This window comes from Daldinia decipiens (assembly GCF_022478715.1).
Source record: "Daldinia decipiens strain CBS 113046 unplaced genomic scaffold F4813scaffold_48, whole genome shotgun sequence".
Taxonomy (NCBI): domain Eukaryota; kingdom Fungi; phylum Ascomycota; class Sordariomycetes; order Xylariales; family Hypoxylaceae; genus Daldinia; species Daldinia decipiens.
Genome location: NW_026054591.1, coordinates 198,565 through 221,613, shown reverse-complemented (window position 1 = coordinate 221,613; position 23,049 = coordinate 198,565). Strand labels below are relative to the sequence as shown.

At 38.9% G+C, this 23,049-nt stretch overlaps 6 protein-coding genes across 6 annotated transcripts; 2 read left to right on the top strand and 4 right to left on the bottom strand.

The window, feature by feature from the left end:
• Nucleotides 1–4,564: 4,564 nt before the first annotated feature.
• On the bottom strand, nucleotides 4,565–5,578 carry F4813DRAFT_393753 (Pyruvate/Phosphoenolpyruvate kinase-like domain-containing protein; the record flags this gene model as incomplete). The annotated part of the gene is made up of 5 exons (XM_049247466.1): nucleotides 4,565–4,827; nucleotides 4,880–5,118; nucleotides 5,181–5,307; nucleotides 5,378–5,402; nucleotides 5,489–5,578. The coding sequence occupies 5 exons, from the start codon at nucleotides 5,576–5,578 to the stop codon at nucleotides 4,565–4,567; spliced, it is 744 nt and encodes a 247-aa protein (XP_049095402.1).
• Nucleotides 5,579–7,164: 1,586 nt separating this feature from the next.
• F4813DRAFT_257797 (FAD/NAD(P)-binding domain-containing protein) lies at nucleotides 7,165–8,966 on the bottom strand. Its single transcript, XM_049240219.1, has 2 exons — nucleotides 8,473–8,966; nucleotides 7,165–8,422 (listed from the first exon to the last, which is right to left on the bottom strand). Exons 1-2 carry the CDS (start codon nucleotides 8,724–8,726, stop codon nucleotides 7,360–7,362), a joined length of 1,317 nt encoding a protein of 438 aa, XP_049095401.1. The 5' UTR covers nucleotides 8,727–8,966; the 3' UTR covers nucleotides 7,165–7,359.
• Nucleotides 8,967–9,084: 118 nt separating this feature from the next.
• Nucleotides 9,085–10,989, top strand: F4813DRAFT_399954 (MFS general substrate transporter; the record flags this gene model as incomplete). The annotated part of the gene is made up of 5 exons (XM_049248216.1): nucleotides 9,085–9,428; nucleotides 9,504–9,676; nucleotides 9,726–9,988; nucleotides 10,038–10,923; nucleotides 10,974–10,989. Exons 1-5 carry the CDS (start codon nucleotides 9,207–9,209, stop codon nucleotides 10,987–10,989), a joined length of 1,560 nt encoding a protein of 519 aa, XP_049095400.1. The 5' UTR covers nucleotides 9,085–9,206.
• A 1,007-nt stretch (nucleotides 10,990–11,996) lies between these two features.
• On the bottom strand, nucleotides 11,997–13,270 carry F4813DRAFT_383316 (oxidoreductase; the record flags this gene model as incomplete). Its single annotated transcript, XM_049245926.1, has 4 exons — nucleotides 11,997–12,101; nucleotides 12,243–12,489; nucleotides 12,543–12,955; nucleotides 13,268–13,270. 4 exons carry the CDS (start codon nucleotides 13,268–13,270, stop codon nucleotides 11,997–11,999), a joined length of 768 nt encoding a protein of 255 aa, XP_049095399.1.
• Nucleotides 13,271–16,502: 3,232 nt separating this feature from the next.
• F4813DRAFT_374877 (uncharacterized protein) lies at nucleotides 16,503–17,729 on the bottom strand. Its single transcript, XM_049244962.1, has 2 exons — nucleotides 17,295–17,729; nucleotides 16,503–17,239 (listed from the first exon to the last, which is right to left on the bottom strand). The coding sequence occupies exons 1-2, from the start codon at nucleotides 17,681–17,683 to the stop codon at nucleotides 16,618–16,620; spliced, it is 1,011 nt and encodes a 336-aa protein (XP_049095398.1). The 5' UTR covers nucleotides 17,684–17,729; the 3' UTR covers nucleotides 16,503–16,617.
• Nucleotides 17,730–18,556: 827 nt separating this feature from the next.
• F4813DRAFT_257564 (uncharacterized protein) lies at nucleotides 18,557–19,994 on the top strand. The gene is made up of 2 exons (XM_049240218.1): nucleotides 18,557–19,315; nucleotides 19,375–19,994. The coding sequence occupies exons 1-2, from the start codon at nucleotides 18,703–18,705 to the stop codon at nucleotides 19,803–19,805; spliced, it is 1,044 nt and encodes a 347-aa protein (XP_049095397.1). The 5' UTR covers nucleotides 18,557–18,702; the 3' UTR covers nucleotides 19,806–19,994.
• The last annotated feature ends 3,055 nt before the right edge of the window (nucleotides 19,995–23,049 follow it).

The following is a 23,049-nucleotide window of genomic DNA, read 5'->3' as shown; positions in this document are numbered from 1 at the left end:
GGATAAAAAAAAGAATAAAATCAATTAAATTTATTGCAAAAAAAGTAAAACCATACGATAATCCTTTATATAATCTTTATATAACAATCTTTATACCATAATCCTTATATATATTTAATTTAATAATAAATATCACGATCGAATCCGTTATTATACGATTTTATATAACTAAAGAACATAATTTAATAATATAAAATATTTAATTAATAGATTTTAATTAAGTTAATTAAATTATACGGCATATAAATTTATTTAAAATACGATTTAAAACTTAATAATACTTAAAATATTAAAAAAGCTATACCATAAGGTTAATAATTAAAAGCCTCAATAGCTTTAATAGTCTTAATAACCCAAGCAATGCGAATTTTTTTTTTAAGGCTTAAGATTCGATCCCCACTCGTATTATTTTATTTCCTTTTTTTCAAGTCTTAACCTTTATTTCGTAAGTCGAATTTGATTTTATAGCCTTGATAAAATTCGAAAGAAGATTATAAACTGGTGTTAGTATATCAAATAACTTTAATCTTAATCATATAATTATATTTTTAATATAAATACCATTTATAATTACATACACCCATTTTATATAATATCATCCACTTTTAATACAAGTCATTCCTTTATCATCAATTTCATCATTTAAAAATCCTTGATATTAAGTTTAATAAAGCTTGATCTAAGGCTAAAACGTTTAAGTTTTATTTAATATAATTTAAATATATAAAACTTTTAATTATTACATAATTAATACATATTAAAAAAACATTATATAAAATTTAATTTATTATATTTTTAATAATTTAATTAATTAAAATAAAGTTATAAAAACGCATATTACACCGTTATTTTACATGAGATTAAAGATTTTTAAATTATTTAACATGGTTAATTAATTTAATAATATACTTTTTTTTATTCCCGAAAATTCCTTTAAAAAATTTTTTATAATTTTTTATTATATTAAACAAAAGTTAATATTTTTTACAAAGTATAATATATTACTTTAACGTTTAAATCCTTATAAAAAGCTTTAAATAATTAATAATAATAATATATTTTAAAGAAATTATAAAAATTTATTAATTAAATAAAATATATTAAATTAATATAATGTTACATTATTAAAAACAAAGGCATTATTATGTAATCTTAAGTTATAAGTTATATAAAAGTTTAATATTCGTTGTATTTTTTTAATTAAATAGCTATAATTATTATTATTTAATTATATATTTAATATAAATATATTTGTTATTTTTTTATATTTATAACTTATAACTTTATTTTATATATTTATTTTATATATTTTATCCGATTAATAAATCTTTATAGTTTTTTTAAAATATAATGTTATTATTAATTGTTTAAAGCTTTTTACGAGGATTTAAACGTTAAAATAATATATTATACTTTATAAAAGATATTAATTTTTATTTAATATAAAATAAATGTATAAAATAAAATTATATGTTATAAATATAAAAAAATAACGAATATATTTATATTAAATGTATAATTAAATAATAATAATCGTAGTTATTTAATTAAAAAAATACGATAAATATTAAACCTTTATATAACTTATGATTTAAAATTATATAATAATACTTTTACTTTTAATAATATAGCATTATATTAATTTAATATATTAAATAAAAGTTGGTATTTTTTACAAAGTATAACATATTATTTTAATGTTTAAATCTTCGTAAAAAGCTTTAAATAACTGATAATAACATTATATTTTAAAAAAATTATAAAAATCTATTGATTAAATAAGATATATAAGATAAATACGTAAAATAAAGTTATAAGCTATAAATATAAAAAAATAACAAATGTGTTTATATTAAATGCATAATTAAATAATAATGATTATAATTATTTAATTAAAAAAATACGATAAATATTAAACTTTTATATGGCTTATGACTTAAGATTACATAATAATACCCTTGCTTTTAACAATGTGGCACTATACCAATTTAATACGTTATGTTAATACGTTATAAAATTTTCCGCATAATATATATTAATATTATTTTTTATGGTTTTAACGAATTTAAAAAAGTTAAATTTAATACTTTTTTTATTGTTTATAACATATTTTAACTATTATTAAACTATATTATTTATAATTATTATAATATTTATTATATTATTTTTAAATGCGTAATAAACATAAGTTTTATTTTATCGGAAATATTTAAAACTTTTAAAATAATATAATACTTTCCGTTATTACTTATAAAAAAATAAAACTTAACGCTTTTACCTTTTTAACAATTTTTAAAATTTTTATTATTATATAAAAATAATATTATTTTTTTTCTTTACTATTTTATAATTAATTAATTAATTAACCATTAATTAATGTTAAATTAATTATATATTACGTAATAATATAAAAAAAATGTAAATAATAATCGTATTTTAATTAATTATTTTAAGGTAAAAAAAAAAGATTTTTTTAAATAAGGAAAAATATTTATTATATAAATGCGTAAGTTATACGTAAGTAATGTATGTAAATATAACTTTAATTATGTAATAAGGTTATATAACTGTTATTTTAATATAAAAGAATATTAAAATATTTTAAATTAAATTAATATATTAATTATATTTAAAAAAGTATATTAAATTAATTAATTATATCATGTAACTTAAAAATCTTTAATCTTATGCAAATTAACGGTGTAATATACGTTCTTATAATTTTACCTCAATCAATCAAATTATCATAAATATTATTAATTGGACCTTATATATCGCTTATTTAATATGTATTAGTTGTATGATACATTTTAACTCAGTTCTTAGCATGCTTTGCTTTATATATTCTTGCCCAATGGCCTATGATATTTCATTAGCTTCTTGCAAGGAATTAGCACGAAGGGCACGTAAAAACCCTGATATTAGTTTGAAGCAAACCAATAAAGGATACGAAGCCTCTCTGAAACCACGACCTTCTTGTCTGCTTCATCGAAGATAAATGAATGATGTCGATTTGTACATTTCACACACGGTGCCATGCCAAAGCACTTGACCTTCCGCTGTTTACGTCGATGGCAGCTTTTAAAAGTTAACAATAGAGAGGCGTGAATGGAGATGAACAAGTTACGCATTAATAGCTCTTCTCTTCGTGAAGTCCTCTTCGGGCATCGGATCTAGAACTAGGCAACTATACTACCTATATACCACCTGCGTTAACAACCGCTCGGGATAACATAAGATGTTTCGCAGCTATAGGAAAGAGTAGAGTGGTGTTCGTGCTACTGTCCGTTTACGCGTTAGATGCTATCAGCTAGATGGTAGTGGGTTAACCTAGATCTTTACTAGTGCAGTATCAAAAATTGATACCCAGGACAGTGGTTTGATTGATTGTCAATGGAAATCATGCCCGACTGGCTTATTAATAAGCATTTCATATCTCTGAATCTTGCCAGTGTTGTGCCCGCATATAAGCCAACTAACTAGCTTCATATCTAGATCGCCCTTAATATAAGTCGTGGGCCGGGCGACTGCACATCATACTTTGGTAATATTGACCATTGACTAAATGCACAGCTTTGGTGTTATAGCTGATAGAAGACAAGGTCGACTGGGAGCCCCACAGCCGTAGCCGCAGCATATGGAACTCGCTCTGACTATCCTATAGATTTGGTTCCCACAAGATAAGTTATAGTTGTTCAAGTTTATGTATTCGGGTGACAGTTCATGTGCTCACAGTCCCTGAATGGTCAAGACAGATTTTCGAGATATCTAGAGTAGTAGGTATCGATACATTTAACCCAAAATTGTTCTCATTCCTCGTGTCCCGATTATGCCGTCGGTATATTCTTTGCAAAGAGCAGGGTTACGGCAGACTTGACACACCAAACGAAAAAGCTGAAATTCTTCGTGCGACGTGGCGCTTGGTACGACGATATCGATGCAGAGGCATGTAAGAAGAAAGGGATTCTTTTATGCAACCTTTAGGGAATCAGTATATATGAGCTTATCCACAGACATACATATTGAAGTTGCTTACTCCGCTTAGGCTATGAGCACCGCGAAAGTTTCTTTAGCGCTCGTAGGTGCCTGTTCAAAGAATCTTGTAGAATCATTCAGGAAGATGAGAAGAGGGGAAAGGCTAAATCAGAAATCCAAAAGTCTCTATTCAGCCACGTTACTTACAGGGAAGACCTTTGGAATCGTTGGCGGTAGAAGGATCGGCCAGCTTGCGGCGAAGAAGTAGTAAGTTCATTCATCGACATGTGGAACGCCTATTAACTTCTCGGTAGTATCGGGGCCTTCGATAGAAAGATGATATTGTAGGGCGTCTGACCCTTTCCGTAGTATATCGCTCATACTTTTAGGTACGACCCTTACATTCTACGCGACAGGTTGACCCCCTGGGATCCTATACCCCACGATCGTATGAAGGAATTAATCGATAGGAGGCCTCCTAGGAATAGAGTAGCATAGTAGACGAACTGGCCCTGTGGTTATGATAACGAGTTACAACCCAATATTATTATGGACTACCTTACGCCCTTGAAATTTCCGGCATAGCGCCCTAAGATCGAGCAATGTTCAATTCTTTCCCATACCATGCCTGCAAGGACCTCACATCCGTACTTATAACAATCAGATCAAACATTTCCTTCGCCTTTTTAGCTGCCTCTCCATCCATTGACAGTATACCAACTTTCTTCCCATATCTCTTCGCACTCGCGACGACATTATTGATGGCCTCGAGTAAGGCGGTATCCGTAAAATTCGCAGGCGTGTATCCAAGGAGGGAGAGGGAAAGATCATTTGGCCCGATGAACAAGATATCTTTGCGTGTATATTAATATCCGTATAAATAGGGGCCTCTTTTATTACTTACCAATGCCTTCTACCCGAGCAATTTCGTCAACATTTTCCACAGCCGAAGCTGTCTCGATCTGGATCATCGTAATGGTATTTTGATTAGCCTTCGCAATGTATTCCGAAGGCGTCTTCAACCCGTGCTCCAGGCAAGCAAAAGAAGAACCGTGGCCCCGTATGCCAATTGGAGGAAACTTGGCTAGTTTTACAACTAACTCGGCCTCCTTAGCCGTGTTGACCATAGGTACCATGATACCGCTACCCATGACTGTGAGCTCCTTTCATTGCGTAATTACACGAAACATTCAAGGATTACTCACTGGGCTCCAGTCTCCAGAGCTCTCTTCATAAATGTCCCATCTAGACTTGGTATGCGGACGACGGGTGAGACGCCAGACCCAGAGACGGCAGCAACCATGTCGTGCATATTAGAATCGTCGATATTACCTATCTGATGTTAGGTCAGGTATCCCCTTAATAATTAATAACTTATCATGAGTTCGTCCTAGTCACAGACCATGCTCGCAATCGATTACCACCGCCTATAAAAGGTTATTAGCTGGCCTCTACCTGATAGGATTATACTTGCATCCACGCCTGTGTGGGCGATTATCTGTGCTGCTCTTACTCCTTTGAGAGTTATAAATGTTGCAATAGCCACATCTTCTTGTTCGAGTATGTTTCTTAGCCGAAGGTTGGGGTTAGGAGAAACTTTCATCGTGGCGGTTTAGCTAGTTCAATTCCAGTATGCAATTGGACAAGACCTTCTTCTCGATATCGTGGTATAAACTGATCCTGGGTATAATAAGGGCTGTGTGGGCTTGGGACGTATATTCAATTTACTAATAATTTTCAAAGGTCTGAAGGTCCTTGGTTTCTGCCTTCTTCGTAGAGGAGGACTCAAGACCTATTTGTAGACAATCTATGGTACGTATTTTGGGACCTAACCATTATATTAAAACATATGTTGATTATCTTACATTCTACCTGCATATTCTGGTGATAGGTCTCATCCAATGATTCTGGTAGTAGTTATCTTAATCGGCTGACTGGCGTGTGGCCATCTCGTATTGTGGTCAACACCCTTTTGGAAGTGTTGTCCGTGTGATACTGGGCGTGTGTGACTTTTGCGTAGACGTAGAATCCCCGTATTCATATGATTGAAAGGTAATAAATTTACGCAGCAAGGGGGCAACTCGACTTATGTTTAACAAGTATTAAAATGCTTCGCCCGTCATTCAAGCCGAACCTACATTGCGACACACATACTGTTGTGAGGGATCTTGATCGTAGGATCCGCCTCTTTCATCAGGAGTAATATCACGATAGACACGTCCCTTTAATAAGTAAGTAGCATACTGCAATATATGACTAAAGCTGTAACATTAGGACAGACTGTGCTGGTTTTAGTTCTATTAATGCCCAGTTCGCGCTCGTCGATCAGACGGAGTGGCATTTCTAGCCGAGCATTTTTGCAACCTTTACCACGGCCTCACGTCCAACCAACCGTATTCGACATCCACTCATTCACTTGCTAACAGGATAACTGCTTTTTTAAATACCCATCAACTATACGCTCTCCCATTCTCCTCCTAGCATTTGAATATAGACCACAGTTAGTACTAATCAACTCGCAGGGCAAGGATCTTTGGAGATAGAGAATTATGACTTGCTAATTAATGCCAATGTGAATCTTAATATCTCGAAGAAAAGATATAGCCTAGTTAAACATCCGTAGTAGAGGCGGTGTTAAATGCGGCGCAAGTTTCTGGTCGTGGTGGTGGTCGAGGAACATCCGTAACAGGAAGCAACCCCCGAGGCTGCAAAATAGCCCGAGTTTACATAATCGACCTTGCGTAATTATCAATGGCACCGCCTTTCCCCCGGCAGCTGCGGCACGTGATCTACGTATATAAATCGACTTATGACTTGATGTTCGTAAACTCGGGCTATTGTGGCGCACCGCAAGGGTGCCCTCATGTCCTATTTGGGCGGAGGGTTTTTTTTTTCCTATTTGGGCCGTGGAAAAAATTCGACACAATAACCCCTTGTAAACTCGGGCATCGGGATCGAATTGCTCACTGCAGCTCTATGTCCCCTTTTCGATAACGAACCGGCGAATCAAGTCCCTCTTGCCACTCCCCTCTTAGACATAGTAAATACCTATGTATGTAGTCAATAAATTGTTTATAATTAACTGGACCGCCATCTTGAGAATCGATGTTCCATCCGCGCGCCAGAGCTGGGGACGCTGTAAGCTTACACTAGAGTTCTCGGTACAGACCAACCAAGAGTCAAAGCGCTATGTATGTTGAAATGTCAGACGAGACCTTGACGAAATGAATCTATAGGTAGGTACCTAGGTACCTCCTATATGTCTTGGCTGCAGACTTCGCGTTGTCGTTTAATACGCGCTACATACATATTCACAAGCTTTCATGAGATAACGTTGTGGCAATTCATCGTGATTTATCTATATGGCTTCAGAGAAGAACGCAATCACAATCTTGCCTGCTCCCCTGCCGAGACTTGATCGGCGGTTTCATCCGCAACTGCTTGCACAAACGCGGCTTGAACGTCATGTTCGTGAATCCAACTGGGGTCTACGCGGTTCTTTATCTGGGTCCTTAGTTGCTCGTCTGTCTCCAGATCCCTAGCTTGCGAGTATCGCGCCACCTTTTTCTTATTATTCTGATGGACAACACTCATTACGCGATCTGTGTGTGGTTTTCGGGTCTTCTCATAGATACGTAAGGCTTCGAGTATTTCCGCGTCGTTGGGCTTTCTAGTTGCGTTCTCGGGGAACACGTACAAGATCGACGATACAAACGCCCACGCATCATCGAGGGCGAGGCTACCGCCTGCTGCAAATGCGCCTCCGTGGGCATGAGCGGCGTCGCCGGCTAGGGTAACCTTCCCGCCACCTAATACCCACGTTTCGAGTGGGTGTGCTGCCGCGTTTGGATAAATCCTGGTACTAGGCACCGCGTCGACAATCTGTCGCACAAGCGGTGACCAGTCCTTATAAAAGTTCCTCAATGTGTCCACGTCGCCATCCGAATTCCAGGTCGAATCCTTGTAAGGGGCATCGGGGGCGTCGGGGTCGGCCTGGTACGATCCAACCACGGTGAAAAGGTTTCTTCCGAGCTTTGAGATGAAGAACGTCCTATCCGGTCCCCAGAAGTGGTTCGCCTCGTCCGGAAGATCCTTGATGTGGGCGACATGAGAATAGGGAAACACGGACCGAAAAGCTACCCAACCAGTCCAAGCTGTACTGGAGGTAGGGACGAAGAAAGTTCTAACAGCTGAATGAATTCCATCTGCGCCTAGAATTATATCTGCCGTAGCGGTCGTCTCATCCGCGAACGTGATTACCAACTTTCGAATGGCTTGGTCAAAATTGACGGATTCGAAAGCCTTGGAAAAATGAATCTTGGACGGGTCGACGTGTTTAGCAAGCGCTTCCTGGAGATGTGCCCGATGGAAACGGGCGGTCAAGTGACGGTACTCGACTTCGCCAGCGTGAGAATCAGTTGATATTATCTCATTCGTCTTCCAATGACTAATCCACCATTAGCCACCAATTCCAAAAACCAAGGCGGACGAGCTCACCGGTAGATCATGGGATACTTTGACTTGTTACGGAAAGCAATTTCGCCATCCAGAGCGTTGTCGACGCCTAGTCGTTCCAGAGTTCTCATTCCATTAGGTCCAAGAGCGATAGACGCGCCTATCTCTCTAAGTTCTGTAGCTTTTTCGTATACCTGCACATCAATGGCGGGGTGATGCTTTAGTCCGATAGCTGCACCAAGACCAGCAATGCCGGCGCCGATGATTGCGATCTGAAGTTTCGATTCGTCTGCCATGGCTCAACAATAAATGTGGAAAAATAGAATTATTATGATTTTCCGCACGTTGTCGTACAGCCGGAGCCAGCTTCTTAACCTTTGAACGTCGGGACGGGGTCGGCATTGCGTGATCGACTATACGGATCCGAGATGGCGCAAGACAGGACTGGTATTGCGAAGCGATATCTTATCAATCAGCAACCGCATTCCCCTCATAGCCTCGCCGCTTCGGGAAACCTCCGATAACTACCCATGCAAGCGTATTGCAATTCTTGCAGCAGACTTAACTAACGTATATTAATTATTGCCATAGGACCTCGATCAAGCACTCCCCGTTAGCAAGGATGTATTCGTCATTTGCGTGGGGGTTGACGAATGCTACGCAGTTGAAGTTGTGTCTTAACAAGTTTTGATTTATATTTGCCTAGGTAAGTCTCACTTAGACATGTGCCATCTAGTCGCCTTTTGGTATTCATTTTGTTGTTTGAGCCGCATATCATGACATCCAAGACTGTCGAGCAGACGTCCTCAGCTGAGGTAGTTTTCGAGACCCCGAAACTGCCTGACAAGTATGCCGACGAAAGCTACAAGCTCTTCTCGCAAGTCAAGGTTGAGCCTCCCACTGCTGAAGAGGCTGAGCGAATCCGTAAGAAGAGCGTCCGATGGATATTATCGTTCCTCTGCATCGGTTATCACCTGATGTACGTTGACAAGCAGACAGTAAGAATTCCGGTTTACTGTTTCTTCTGTTAGCATGCAAGTCTGCGAATCTGACATTGCTTGTCTCTAAATTAGCTCGGGAGTTCGTCTATCCTCGGGATTCTTGAGGACGCGGATCTAAATTCGAGCCAGTACAACTGGTTGTCATCAATCTTCTATTTTGGCTACCTGCTAGCAGAATGGCCTCAAAACTGGGCGCTGCAACGATTCCCAGTCGCAAAGTGGCTGGCCGGAAATCTCGTCGTCTGGTAAGTTAATTATGAATCATGCCGGTTGACGTCTTGCTAACCCTAATAGGGGGTCCATCTTGCTACTACATATTCCATGTAATAGTTTCGCGTCTCTTTTTGTCGTTCGCTTCTTTCTTGGGCTAGCGGAGGCATGTATTGTGCCTGCCTTCTTATTGACGCTATCGATGTTCTTCACATACGACGAGCAAGCAGTTCTGATGCCCATAATGTGGGCTGCGGGAAATTCAAGCCCTATAACTTCAGGATTGCTGTCATACGGAGTTTTGTGGATAGATACGGGTAGTTTTTCATCTTGGAAGTGGTTTATGGGTAGGCCTCTCACCGTCGCCTCGCGAACTGTCTAACATATTTCCTACAGTCGTCACAGGAGGCTTAACTATTATATACGGCGTTTTCGTCTGGTTTTTCTTCCCGGACAATCCGATGTCTGCCCACTTCCTGACCCTCGAAGAAAGAGCACAATCTATCCTCCGCATTGCTTCGAACCATTCGGGGATTGAGCAAAAGCATTTCAAGCGCCACCAGCTAGTTGAAGCGCTGAAGGATCCCAAGACCTGGCTCTTCTTCCTCCATGCGTGGTCCCAAGAAATGGCGAACGGTTTAACCAACCAGTACTCGCTTATCATCAAATCATTTGGCTTCACCACGCTACAGACCACGTTGTTGGGTTGCATTACCGGTCTTACTTCTTTAGTGTCTCTTGGAGCTGCCGCCCTAATATTGTCGAAGACGCGTAACAGTCGAGCGTGGCTCTCTGCTGCTGCGTATATACCACCCATTATCTCCAGTATACTTCTTATCACTCTTCCTTGGAGCAACCGTTGGGGTCTTCTGTCGGCAACATGGATTAGATCTACAGGGGGTATTCCCTACAGCGTGGTTATGATCTGGGCGGCCAACTGCTCGGCGGGACATACGAAGAAGACCGCTGTTATCGCTCTGTACCATGTTGGGTATGGTTTAGGCAATATTCTCTCGCCTCAGCTGTTCCAAGAACAATACAAGCCTAGGTATATCGTGACTTGGTGGGTTATTCTATGGGTCGCGTGCGTGCTTCCGACGTTTATCGTCCTTTACCTTCGATGGTATTTGGTTAAGGAGAACAAAAGGAGAGACTTGCTAGATAAACGCGGGGCTATTAGAGAAGTCGGAGTCATTGAGCATATTGACGAAAGCGGCGAGCGGCGGGAAGAGATAGTCGACGCGAGACAATTGGACCTGACTGATAGGGAAAATCTTGCATTGTCAGTTGTCCCAGGCCCCCTTTATTCGGCATATGCTAATAAGCACGCAGTCGATACGTCCTCTAATATGAAAATATCCATAGAGTATTCTCTATATGGTAGTAGACATCTCGTATACACTACCTACCTACCTCTTGGGTGTCTGTTACCCATGGTTAGATAATTCCCCGCAGTCAACGATAGGTGTCTTGATCTTGCAACCCGGACCAGCCACATTTCGCGCCTCGATTCTTTTCTTTTCTACTTTATGAAACCGTATAAGGCTCCCACAACTTCTTTTTTCATAATAGTCGAAAAGGATCCCCATGAAAATGGGGTGGGTAGCTGGGTATAATTTATAAAGCTTCAGCTAATATCCGAAGAGTTGTCGAAAGTGATCATTCTAATCAATGGTCTTCGTGCTCAATCATGACCAGAAATATTAAATCTCCTTTATTGCAAGAAAATTAGATCTTAACTCATGTTGTTACCTATTTCCAGGTTGATACGCCTCGGCGGCATAGTATTATAGTGACTAAAGCCTACCTACTGAGTGCATTTGACTCTCCTTTTCTAACTTTCATTCGCTTCTTTTCACCTAATACTTCAAGGTCTCGTATAGGTCTTATTCGGAGCAACTCGTTAGCAGCCATTAACTGCCATATGAGTCAAGCCCATTTTAGATCCTAAACCAAACCACGACACCCTCCATCTATCTCTACGACCTAAGAATTGACAGACGCCTGAAGCCGGCGACAAAATACACGTTCGCGCGCCAGTCGAGAACATCTTTGAAAAAACATAAAATCGCAGCGCAGATCTCCCAGAGCGTCCCGATCGCATTGATCTGTATGGCCTGTATGCCCCCCCCCCAATGCCAGTTGATGCGCCTATGGAGAAAGGGTAAGCCGATGTGTAGAACAAAAGCCTGAGATTGAAACACGACGCGAGACGGGTGGCAGTTAGGGTTAGGGTGCCTAGTAACTATTCATATTAATTGTTATAATATTCCGTACATAAATATTTCTTTAATCATGTATCCAACAGCGCAAGGCCCTCTTGAGACGCTATGAGGTTAACCATCCAGTTAATTTTTAGACAGATCCAGGAGCACCACCACTAGTCGACCGGATATTTCCGCCCGTATATGTCTCCAAAGGGTCGGCCAGATTGACGTATATCGGGACCAACTCACCCGGCTACTCTATACGACCATATGGACATGATGCGGCAATCTGGGAGATTGCCTCCGCCGTAAAGTCGACACTGGCCAAGAAAGGGATATAGATAAGGGCTGGGGCAAAGCCGTTTACCCTGATTCCCCGAGGGGCGAGTTACACTGAGAGGCTACAGATCATATAACTAATAGCAGCCTTGCTTGAGCCATAGTCCACCGCGTTGCTGTCTGGTGAGTTGACGATCTCAGAAGTGGTGAAGACTGTGCTACCACCTCGGGGTAGCAGAGGCACGGCCGCGCGGGTTAGGAAAAATGTCGCGAAGACGTTAGTGCGGTAGATCTGCTCGAGTTGTTCGGTGGACTGATTCGTTATAGGTTGCAATTTCAAGCCTAAGAGGATCTCAGAGTATCTAGTGGCCAGTTAGTCAACCTAATATGCCCTGGGATTAGCTCATTAGCTTACGCCGCATTTTGAGCCATAATATCAATCCCTCCAAGGCGATTCGCCGCCTCGTGTACCAACTCCGTACAGAAAGTCTCGTTTAGTAAGTCTTCGGGAATGCGCTTGAATGATAATCCTTCGTCGCTCATGAAATCAGCAAGGTCGTCCACGTCAGGTTCTTCTTTTGGGAGATAGTTGATAGCTACATTAGCTCCCTCGCGGAGAAATGCGACGACGACTGATCTTCCAACTCCCAAGTCTCCACCTGTTATTAAAGCTTTGAAACCTTGAAGGCAGCCCATTCCTCTGTAGCTATCCTCGCCGCAGTCTGGTCGTACATCGAAGCTGGTCTGGATGATAGGAAAACCTTGGGCTGGCGGTGATAAATTCATATCTTTCAAGCGATTGACAGGGTCCATTAGTTCAACATTTTGCTATGTATGTTATATATTAGCCTTCTCTGCGAGACGATAGCATGGTCGTAGCCAGAGACTTATTTAACCATAAATCAAATAGGCAACAGGCTGCGTTATTAATCGTCACGTCCCGGAGGTAACTATTGCGTTTGCCATGAAATATGCGAATGGTAGTTCCCCCTTCTTTTTTTTCTCGATATGACCCTGTCGGTCACGATGTCGCCCTACATGTAGACTCCTTATTCGGATCGTAGCGTCATCCTGCGTACTTCATCACGTACGATTCATATCGTAACAGTCCTTTACAATTTTTCACCTCACTATTCCGACCATTGTAACTTTCCTTAGCTATCGATCCCCTGGTTAACTAGGTACCTGTTATAATTACCCAAGTTATATAACCTTTGCAGTTTCCTTAAGGTATTTAATACACATATTATCCAGGTTCCCTTTATACGACAGCGATATATATTATTGTACATAGCACATGACTCTTGATTCCTTTCAAGACATCAGTCTCCACTCAATAGCGGTAAACCCCGCATACTGTCAGGATTCTAGATGTTCCATCTAGAGTTCATTGCGGAACAACGAAGTTGTTTCCCTACTGCTTGGTTCCACCTCGTGACACATACTACTTAAGAATTGCATAGATGATTAGTTTAAACTAATTAAATCGAAGGAAATGGTTTTTGAGGTTACCTGCGCTGGCTACGTAAACTTGTCTGTCGCATCCTATCGGGTGCTGCGCTTTAATTAAGGGTTAGCCATAGAATTGAGGGTAGCGTTACAAAAGTTGGAATAAATAAGAAACTATTCTCACGTTTATTAAAATCTTAAAAAGGAAAAGGAATTATGAAAATAGTGTGAAAATGGATAAAAGTTGGAAAATACCTTTAAGGTATATAGGAAACGCTCCTATTCGGAAATACTTTAAATCAATCTTTAATTATAAGGTTAATCCTTAATTAAAGCGTAGCACCCGTTATACGGTGGCACATTAATACACAACCGATAAAACAAAAAAACGGATGAAAATTCGTCCGATTAGCTGGCGTAAGCGCTATAATTATAGCGCACGTACCCATTAAAGGCCTTATAATTATAATTAATGGATAAAAAAACCGCACACCTAGCTTTACTTTTAACCTTTTTTAAAAAATCCAACTTTATTATTTAAAATAACTTTATTTTTAAATAATAGTTTATATCTTAAAATACAGTTAAAAAATTTATAAAAAATATATAATATCTTATACGAGAAATAAAATATAAGCATAATTTTAAACAGGTTAAAAATTTATAAAAGTAATAAAAATTAAAGGATTTTTTATATTTATTTACTGTATAATTAAAAAATACTTTTTTTATTAAAATTAAAATATTTTTCCGCTTAATTATAATTGTTTAAAAATAATAAATAAATATAATAAAAAACAATTATTAATTAATATTATTAAGAATTTTTTTATATTATTTAATTTATTTATTAAAGATTATTAATCAATTTTTAATTAATAAAGGTATATTATATACTTTTATTATAATAAAGTTATATTTATTAAAAAAATATATTAAAATTAAATATAAATAAATTTACGAAAATTGTAATAAACCATTTAATTATTAATAATAGATTTTATTTATAAATAAAATTATAATTAAACGTAATTAAAATTTATATTAAAAGTAAATTTTTAAATTTAAAAATAAATTAATTTTTTTTAAATATTTTATAACTTTAATAATTAATTATATAATTAATTTTTAACCGTTTTTTTTAAATTAAATTTATTAATTATAAATTTAAAATATATATAAATTGATTATAAAAAACTTAATATTTTAAAATGTTTTAAAGTATAATTTGTTATAAAATAAAAAATAATATTATAATTTTTAACGGGGATTTTAAAACATTTAAAAATAATATTATGTTTATTATTTATTAAAATATTTTTAAAAATAACTTATTATAATTATTAAAATTTAATATTATTTTTATATATAATAATATGTTTATTTATATTTTATAATTATTAAAAGATTAATTTAAAAACTTTAAATTCCCCGTTTTAAAATGGCTTTTTTATAATTTTAATTTAAATTTTATTAAAAATTTATAAGTTTAATTAAAATAAAAAATTAATAAGTAATATTTTAAATTAAAAGTTTTTTTAAAAATTAATAAAGTTTTAATTAAATTAATTAAAGTTATTAAAAAGTATTAAATTAACGTTTTTTAAAATATAATAAATAATTTAATAAATTTAATATTTAATTAAATCGAAACTATTATTAAAGTTAAAAATTAACATATAAAATATTAAAAAAATATATTTATATATTATTATTATTTAATTATTTATATATAAAATTTTAATTGGTTAATATTTTATTAATTGTAAATAATTATTATAAAAACTTTAATTTAACTTTTAAAAATATTATTAAATCCATTGTAATTATAATAAACTTAATATATATAATCATTATTATTATTTATTTAATATGTATTACCTTTACCTTATTAAATAAATAAATATTTAAATATTTTAAAAGAAAATTTTTATAATAAAGTTAAATCTATTAAATTTATTATAATTATAATGGTTATATACGTTAAATTTATTATAATTATAATGGACTTAATAAATTTAATAAATTTTATTTTAACTTCGGAATTTTTTTTTTTAAAACGCTATAATTTTAACGTATGTATCATTGTAATGCCCTGTATTTATAATGGGCTTTAACGTATATAAACGCTGTAAATATAGCATATATGCTAAGTCGGACAAATTTTCATCCGTTTTTTTTATTTTATCGGTTGTGTACTAATGGTGCACCGTACCCGTTAGGGTGCGACGAACTTGTGTGGACAGCACAAGTACTTGGTGCTTAAACGAATCGAGCATCTCGCACGGCCCTAAAGACCAAAAACCGACTTGCTTGACAGAGGCGCGGCGTACCCATAGTGTCGGGGATGAGAAAAAAAACTTGAATTCATTAAAAGATCGTGGCCGTTAAAAATGGACATAGACAGCATGGCATTGACATAACTATATGTTAGGTACTCTTAGGTTCCTTATGGCCTAAGGTGTGCAATCCAGCCTGGGTTCGGAATTAACTATCTGTGACTTACATCCATCCATCCTATCATAATCGGGATTACCATGTTGAGTCCGTTTTGATATATTCAACCGAATTTTTAAATCTCAACTATTTTCTCTTTGTGGTTTTTCTTAAGTTCACTATACCGGTGTCTTTACTTAAAATTATAGTATAAGGCTTTTGCACAACTTTAAAGACTTTAGATTTATGACATATATACGCGTTATACTTCGTACAAAGATTTAATCCAAGATATATGTATTCGGAGTTGTCACCTTCATTAGATTCTCTTCAACAATAGGTATACTATATCAATCAAATCGGATGTATTTTCTACCTTAGTTTTCAATTCCAACTTTTAACTGTCAATTAATACAATATAATTAATGACACTCTTTGATCACTATTGCAATTTGGTTAGACCGCGGAGTACCTCAAGTTAAAGTAGTTCGCTGCGATTATCATTGTATTTATTGAGTTAATATTAAACGTCCTTTACTTCGAGATAAACCAATCTCCACACTTAGGTGCCCCTTAGTTACTGATCAATCTCCAATTCGTTACTATCATTTCATAAATCCAGCCTTTCCATCCCCGTTCGAATCTGTCATGGGATTCAACTTGTCCAAAAGGCTCGGGTGCTCTTTCGTGCCCGTAGTTCCTGTAGCACCCGTAGTCCCTGTAGTTCCCGCGGTTCTGGAAGCGTTGGAGTGGCGCTCTGTCTCCAGATTACCCGATGTTCCCCTGGCAGTGTCGCGATATTCCCTCTGAACAGAAGACTGGCTGGTCATGCCTTGATTTACACCTGCACCCGAAGTTGTGGCAGAAGCCCGACCATTCTTTGACCCGCCAGATACTTGGTGGTCTCGGCCTCCATCCAAGGGGTCAAAATCTCCATGAAAAACCCCATCAGGGGGGTTTTTGAGACCGGTACCCTTCTCGTGCATAGTCTCGAGAGTTCCTCTAATGGTCTTCGGCTCGCCTTCGAAAGCATCAAAGCGCTCCTTTTCCCCAGCTAACGCGCCTCCACGCTGCCGGTATTCTTCTGCGCTGACCGGAGGCAAAGAGGTTGTAGAGTGGTGCTGAGCAGGGTTGTGGTGAGTCTCGTGAATTGGCACCGTGGTGTGGACTACGCTGGGCTGAATGGTTTCTTTGTGAAGCACAGGCTGTACTGTCTCGTGGACATGACTTTTAAGGTGTTAGCTTTTTGCTACAAGTCAACTGCTCGGTTGAGAGAACCTACTGGTGAACATGCTCTCCCTGAACTGTAGGGGCATGACTTTGTGTGTGTTTGGTATCATGGATGACTTGTTCGTCTCTAAACTTTTCATTCTCGGCGGCCAATGCCTTCTTTGTGGTGTCGTGGTCCCTGTGATCATAGTCTCGATGTTGGACCGCCCCGACTTTATGCTGGTGCTGCTCGGGGAGAACTTCTTGATCATGAACTGGCTGTACAGTACGATGATAATGATCTTGGTGGATTTCCTTATTCACAGCGGTATTGACCTCTTCGTGTTCCCTTGGCTTAATGGTCTCCTTCTTCACGGCTGGCTCAACCGATTCGTGTACGGTAGTATCATGGTGACCAGATTTACCGATAAAATCACGAATTGCTTCCTTAGTCTTGTTCATATTGAATAGTGTTATGTTGGGTGTTGAGTAGAGATGGAAGATGTTTGATGAAGTATAATTTATCGAAATAACATTGCTGGAAAGAAAGGTTTATATATAATGAGATAGATAAATGATCGACGTAATAGACAACAAGCTAGATTCCAGAATCGCCGTCAATATTTGTCCTTAGTTGAGAGTTACTGAATTAGGCCATTATCTGCCGGAGTATCCAATCACGTCAACGCAGCTGTTTCAGACGGGGTGGGTGGATTCTACGAAGTGGAGGAATGTACGTCAAGGATCTAATACTACACGCCATATGATTATGGCAAGAGGGGGTAGAGGATAGTAGCTTGACCGGTTGCTAATCTGTCGGCAATAATGACGTGTTGTATTCTAAGCATATCCGGATGCAGTGCTATCTTTTCTTCGGCTAGTGACTATCGACAAGTTTACTTAGAACTAGAACGTTGCCGTCTCGACCTAAGTGAGAGTCAAATTCCTTGGTTCTCACGAATCATAGTCTAAGAAATGCTTCGATTGACTCGGTCATGTCGTAATTGATCTTAGCCTGAACCATCCTGAAATCCAAATCCTGTCGCATAGCCTTTATTAGATGAGGCTTTGCGGCGACTTTTAAGGGGAGCTTGAAGACATAAGTGCTGAATTTAAAGGATTTCCGTCTAAACTTCCTATGCCAGTCAGCTGTCGTTCCAAAATTGTAGTAACACGGTATGACGCCCATAGACCGCTACTTACATGGTGACGTTTAAACCTACAAATTACCCACTTGTCGTGACGGATTTAGAGATAATGTTATGATCCACATACTTCCTTCTAGCCTACCAAACACGGGCTTTCATAGATATTTCACGAATCTTTAATACAAACTTACGGCAGCACCTAGATGGGCTCTAGGAAAATAATTGCTCTTTCCTTTTGGCGGAATAAGCAACTATCAAGCCAACCAATATTAGCCAAGGAGGTACCAGGGCTTTTATTTGATTAATTCTACCCACGAATCTATTATTCGTACTATGCGTCGACTTAAAGCTCTGATAAGGAGACGAAGTTACGATGAGAAAAGTCCGGTCCCCCCTGAGAGGAATACGGCGAGGCTATCGGACGCCCGACGAAGCCTCGGATCTAATGGTCGTCATTCGACTACGAAAGAGGATCGACATATTACAGGTCTTAATTTATCAAAGGGCAATGAGAGCCCAGTGGAACATGGAACAGTCGAACACAAGAGTCCCAATTCTCAACATGAGGCAAATACAAATACAATTAGTCTCGTCGCAGTACAGCCAAACCTAGGAACGTCGATTGGGAAGATCTCGGAGCGTCAGAGAAACATGTTGGTAAAGAATCATAGGAAAGATGTGACTAGGAAAGATATGCCTGGGCATTTTTACTCTGATAAACTAGCCAGCACGGAAGAGCAACCAAAAAAGTCGTCAACAGAAATACAACATAGTAAAGACAGACAGTTAGCTCCATCTATGAGGGAGCCGGACCGTCCCGTAGAGATACTTCACAAGGAGGATAACGCTACTCGACCAGGAGAACGTAGTGGTGCAGGGGGTGAGAAGACCGTCATAGACCTCAGGGATACCGTAGATACCGACGAGACTATTACTTATGCACCAGGTGAGTCCGGCCCGCTGTAATAACTCTGGAAAATCTAGTTAGCTAAATATATCCGCCAGCGGTTACGCACGAAACCATTCGCCCTCAGGTGCACGAGATTCTAGAAGAACAGATATACCGCGAGATCCATAATCATGACGTATATCATCGAATCCAGCCTGTATACGAGGTTGAGATCCTTCCTGCCCGCCATTTTGTCCCCGGACCCAACGGTGGTCTAGTTGAAGTGCCCGAGGATTCTATCCCAGAGTGCACCGGTGCGAATCAAAACTGGCACGTGAGCAAGAAACCACCTCGCGCTGCGTCGTTACCTACTCTACGTCAGCCAGAGTGTATAGTTGAAGACAACGCGGTTCGCGAGCCTATTGAGAAGGACGCTGAAAGAGGGGGGGATCTCAAGCCCACGAAGACACAAACTACTACCGACGACCAAGACGTCAAAGACGTATACTTTGATAGTTGGCAATCCAGCGCTGCTCGGATATTCTAGGAAGCTATTTGAAAATATTAGTATGACATTAGCGAATCGATGAGAAGCAATTCTTTTCATTTCCTCTGCGCGGACGCCGGTCATAAGCACTCGAAAGAGACTTGTAGTTTAAGTCTCTCATTTCCTCTCGCTTGGTGCACATTTAGGGTTCTGCCGATTCATTCGGTCCCGGATGATATAGAATTAGCTGCATTACTGATTTCTTACGTTCCTGTCGCTGTCAGCCCATTGCGGCAACAATATGCGCCGTGATTCCCGACCTAGGTAAGACATCGGAATCCATGACGACTCAAACCCTAGTCGAATAGCAAACTATAATTTTCTATCGATCACGAGATCTCATCTCGAACCTTGTCTGCCACCAGTGTTCGCCCGCTATGCAGACAGCTGAAATCGGCCAATTAATCATGGTACGTCGCTACCGTCGAAACCATCAACCTCTCAGCGACGACGACGTACCTACTTACCTACATAATCAGATATGCAAGGCCGGTGGACAGGTCCGAATGGAGTTGCGGGAACCAGTCCACACGCATGGAATAGACCTCCGAAACGATACGAGTTACGGGCTGCCCAATCTTGAATCGCTAAATTGGAACTTGCATAAGTGATTGTTCGGGAAGGATTCAAAAGGATCTAGGTTAGAGCGTTGAAGATCATCCGTGCCGCCATCCTTGCTTGACTGCAGGGCTAGCGTCTATTCGGAGCAAGTATACTAGGATCTTTTTTGCATGGGAAGCTGGTTGTTCTGTAAGACCTCTAACTAGGATATTTGGAGTTGGATATTATAAATTGCAAATGGCCTCGAATGCGGCCTTATTACACGTCTTGTGTTACAGCATGAGTGCTACGGTTTGAGATGGAACGATGCATATGTGCTAAGGCTTGCGAATCGTATATTCGACATTCTGGCTTGCCGTCTTCCCCCCTACTGTCTAAACCTCAATCCTCTCAGGAGCAAGATCATTTTTCTTCAGAATGCGTGTTTATAAAACTATCACAGCACTTTGTCTACATACAGAGGCTATTGTCGACAATGCTCAGCGTTGCGAATATTATTTGTCGGTTCAGATTGCGTATCTACCTAACTCAACCGTAAAGGATTGTAAGCGGAGTGGTAAGAGGTACATATAGGGCTCTGATAATTGAGACTAGCTATGACAAGGGATTTGGGGGCTGTTGAATTGCCGTGGAGACCCTGATTTTAACCGTAAGAGCGAGTGATTGTCGAGTACGACTGGATTTAATATTGATTTAGAAATCTGCTCTCGATCTGATTAGGTTGATTAAGAATGTCGTCGATGCAGTACGAGAAGCTGTAGCACGGCCGCATAGTTACTGTACCATTAGTATTACACACCGTCGCGCCCCCAAATAAAAGCCACGGCCACTCCCGGCAGTCCTTGGTTACCGGGCTGAACCCGATATCTTGTACAGCTTCGCTACGATATTGAATATTGTCGTCGTTCGCCAAGTCAGCTTACTCATTATGGTGCAACCTGTTTGGATGCCCGATAAGCTACTCGTGATATAGAAAAATCTATAATTGATGTTCACCGCGGTTCGATTCTCAGGCCGTCTTATTCATAACATATTTCAACAAAATTTTATTCATCGAGCCTATATTACTGTCCGTCTTTATATGTTCAAGGAGGTCGCGACTTACGTGTAACCGTGGTATATGGAATAATCTTGAAAGTGATTTATCGCGGGCGGAAGTATTTTGGCCGGTATTACCCCAGCCAAGCATAGCAACCTACGGGCAGCACTGGTCAAGATTTCCCACAAATCTGAATCTGACATCTGACTGTGTAGCAACGATTGTGCCTGATAGATCTTGCTTCTTGCTTTAGTATTCGACTTCGACTTTTGTCTCGTTGGGGGGGAGGGGGTGTGGGCGTCAGCACATCTTGCCCGCCCTATGGCGGCCGCATTTATATGCAGGCTCGTCCTTGTCTAACGTTCGCCTCTTGCATACTGCGCAAGCACACGTACCAACTGCAAGCTACGAGTTCTGGACTAATCCGAAGTCTGTCCCATTTAGATTGCCGGTTGGAGGGCGTAGATAGCCATGCATGTCTTGCATGTATTCGTCTCAACCGAGAGTGGGTGAGGGGGCTCGGTCCAGGCTCGAAGTTACATAGCTTCCTTAAGGGGATCACAGTCAACCCACGAGCTAAAGAAAAAAAAACTTTAGATCCAGTGATGTCAACCGATTCCGAGCGGTTGGAAGAGCCATCGCCTTCCAATGCTACGGATCGAGGAGATTTGGTGCAACATTATGAGAAATACTTTTCTACGGAAGACCCACAGACTCTGATAGTCATATTCTATACCGGTACAAGGGACTGGTAAATGAAATAATTCATTCGCTTGTCGCTCCATTTACTAACCTTTTCTCAGCCGTCAAGTTCTTACATTTACGGATACGTTTAATTCGACTATCTCCTCGTAGGTATCTGTACCAGTCTGGATATTATTCGTAGCCGGTACTACGCTACTCTAACCAGCAGAGCTTATTATCGTACCCCTATGCGCTGTCGACTTTTGTCGCTCAGACTATAGGTTCATTATTATTTACCAGTATGTATCGATTTATTGGTGGCAACTCTATCAATACGATGGTTTCTAAGAAGTTGAAACTTGTTAAGGGCTGTTATTTCATGGTCCATTCATTTAGCGTCTAAACTAATGCAGCGGGTAACCTGACAAGCCTGGGCGAAGTTACGTTACGTGGGCAAAAGTTAAGGTCTAGTTGCGGCTCCTACTAGACTCTCCGCGCTTCGCTTAAAAGCTAGGTTGTGGCATGCGGAAGAAATCATCACGGCTAACCGCTATTATGTAGGCTCCTATTCGGATCAACTCCGCATTCTAATTACTAAATATTCCGGTAGCGAAAGATATGGGTATCCGCTCTTCTAGCTGGTGTTGACTGAACGCAGACGGGAAGTGTCTCAGAATTGGTCCAGCCCGGAAGGTTGATATCGAAAATGGATCATCACAAACTGTGATGTAGTTATCCCCATTAACTGTCGGGGTCTAGAGAAGGTACGTAAGGACGAGTCCGCTCTTTGCCGTCTCCGCAAGGCAGCCTTTTATTATTTTTTCAACCTTATAATGATTTCCGCCGATGGCGTCTCAGAATGCTTATCGTCACCCGACTGGAATCTTATGAATCCTAGTGTTGGTGTTCATGGAGTAGAATTTGGTTTGTGGTTTTAAAGTCTAGTGACTGCGAAACAAC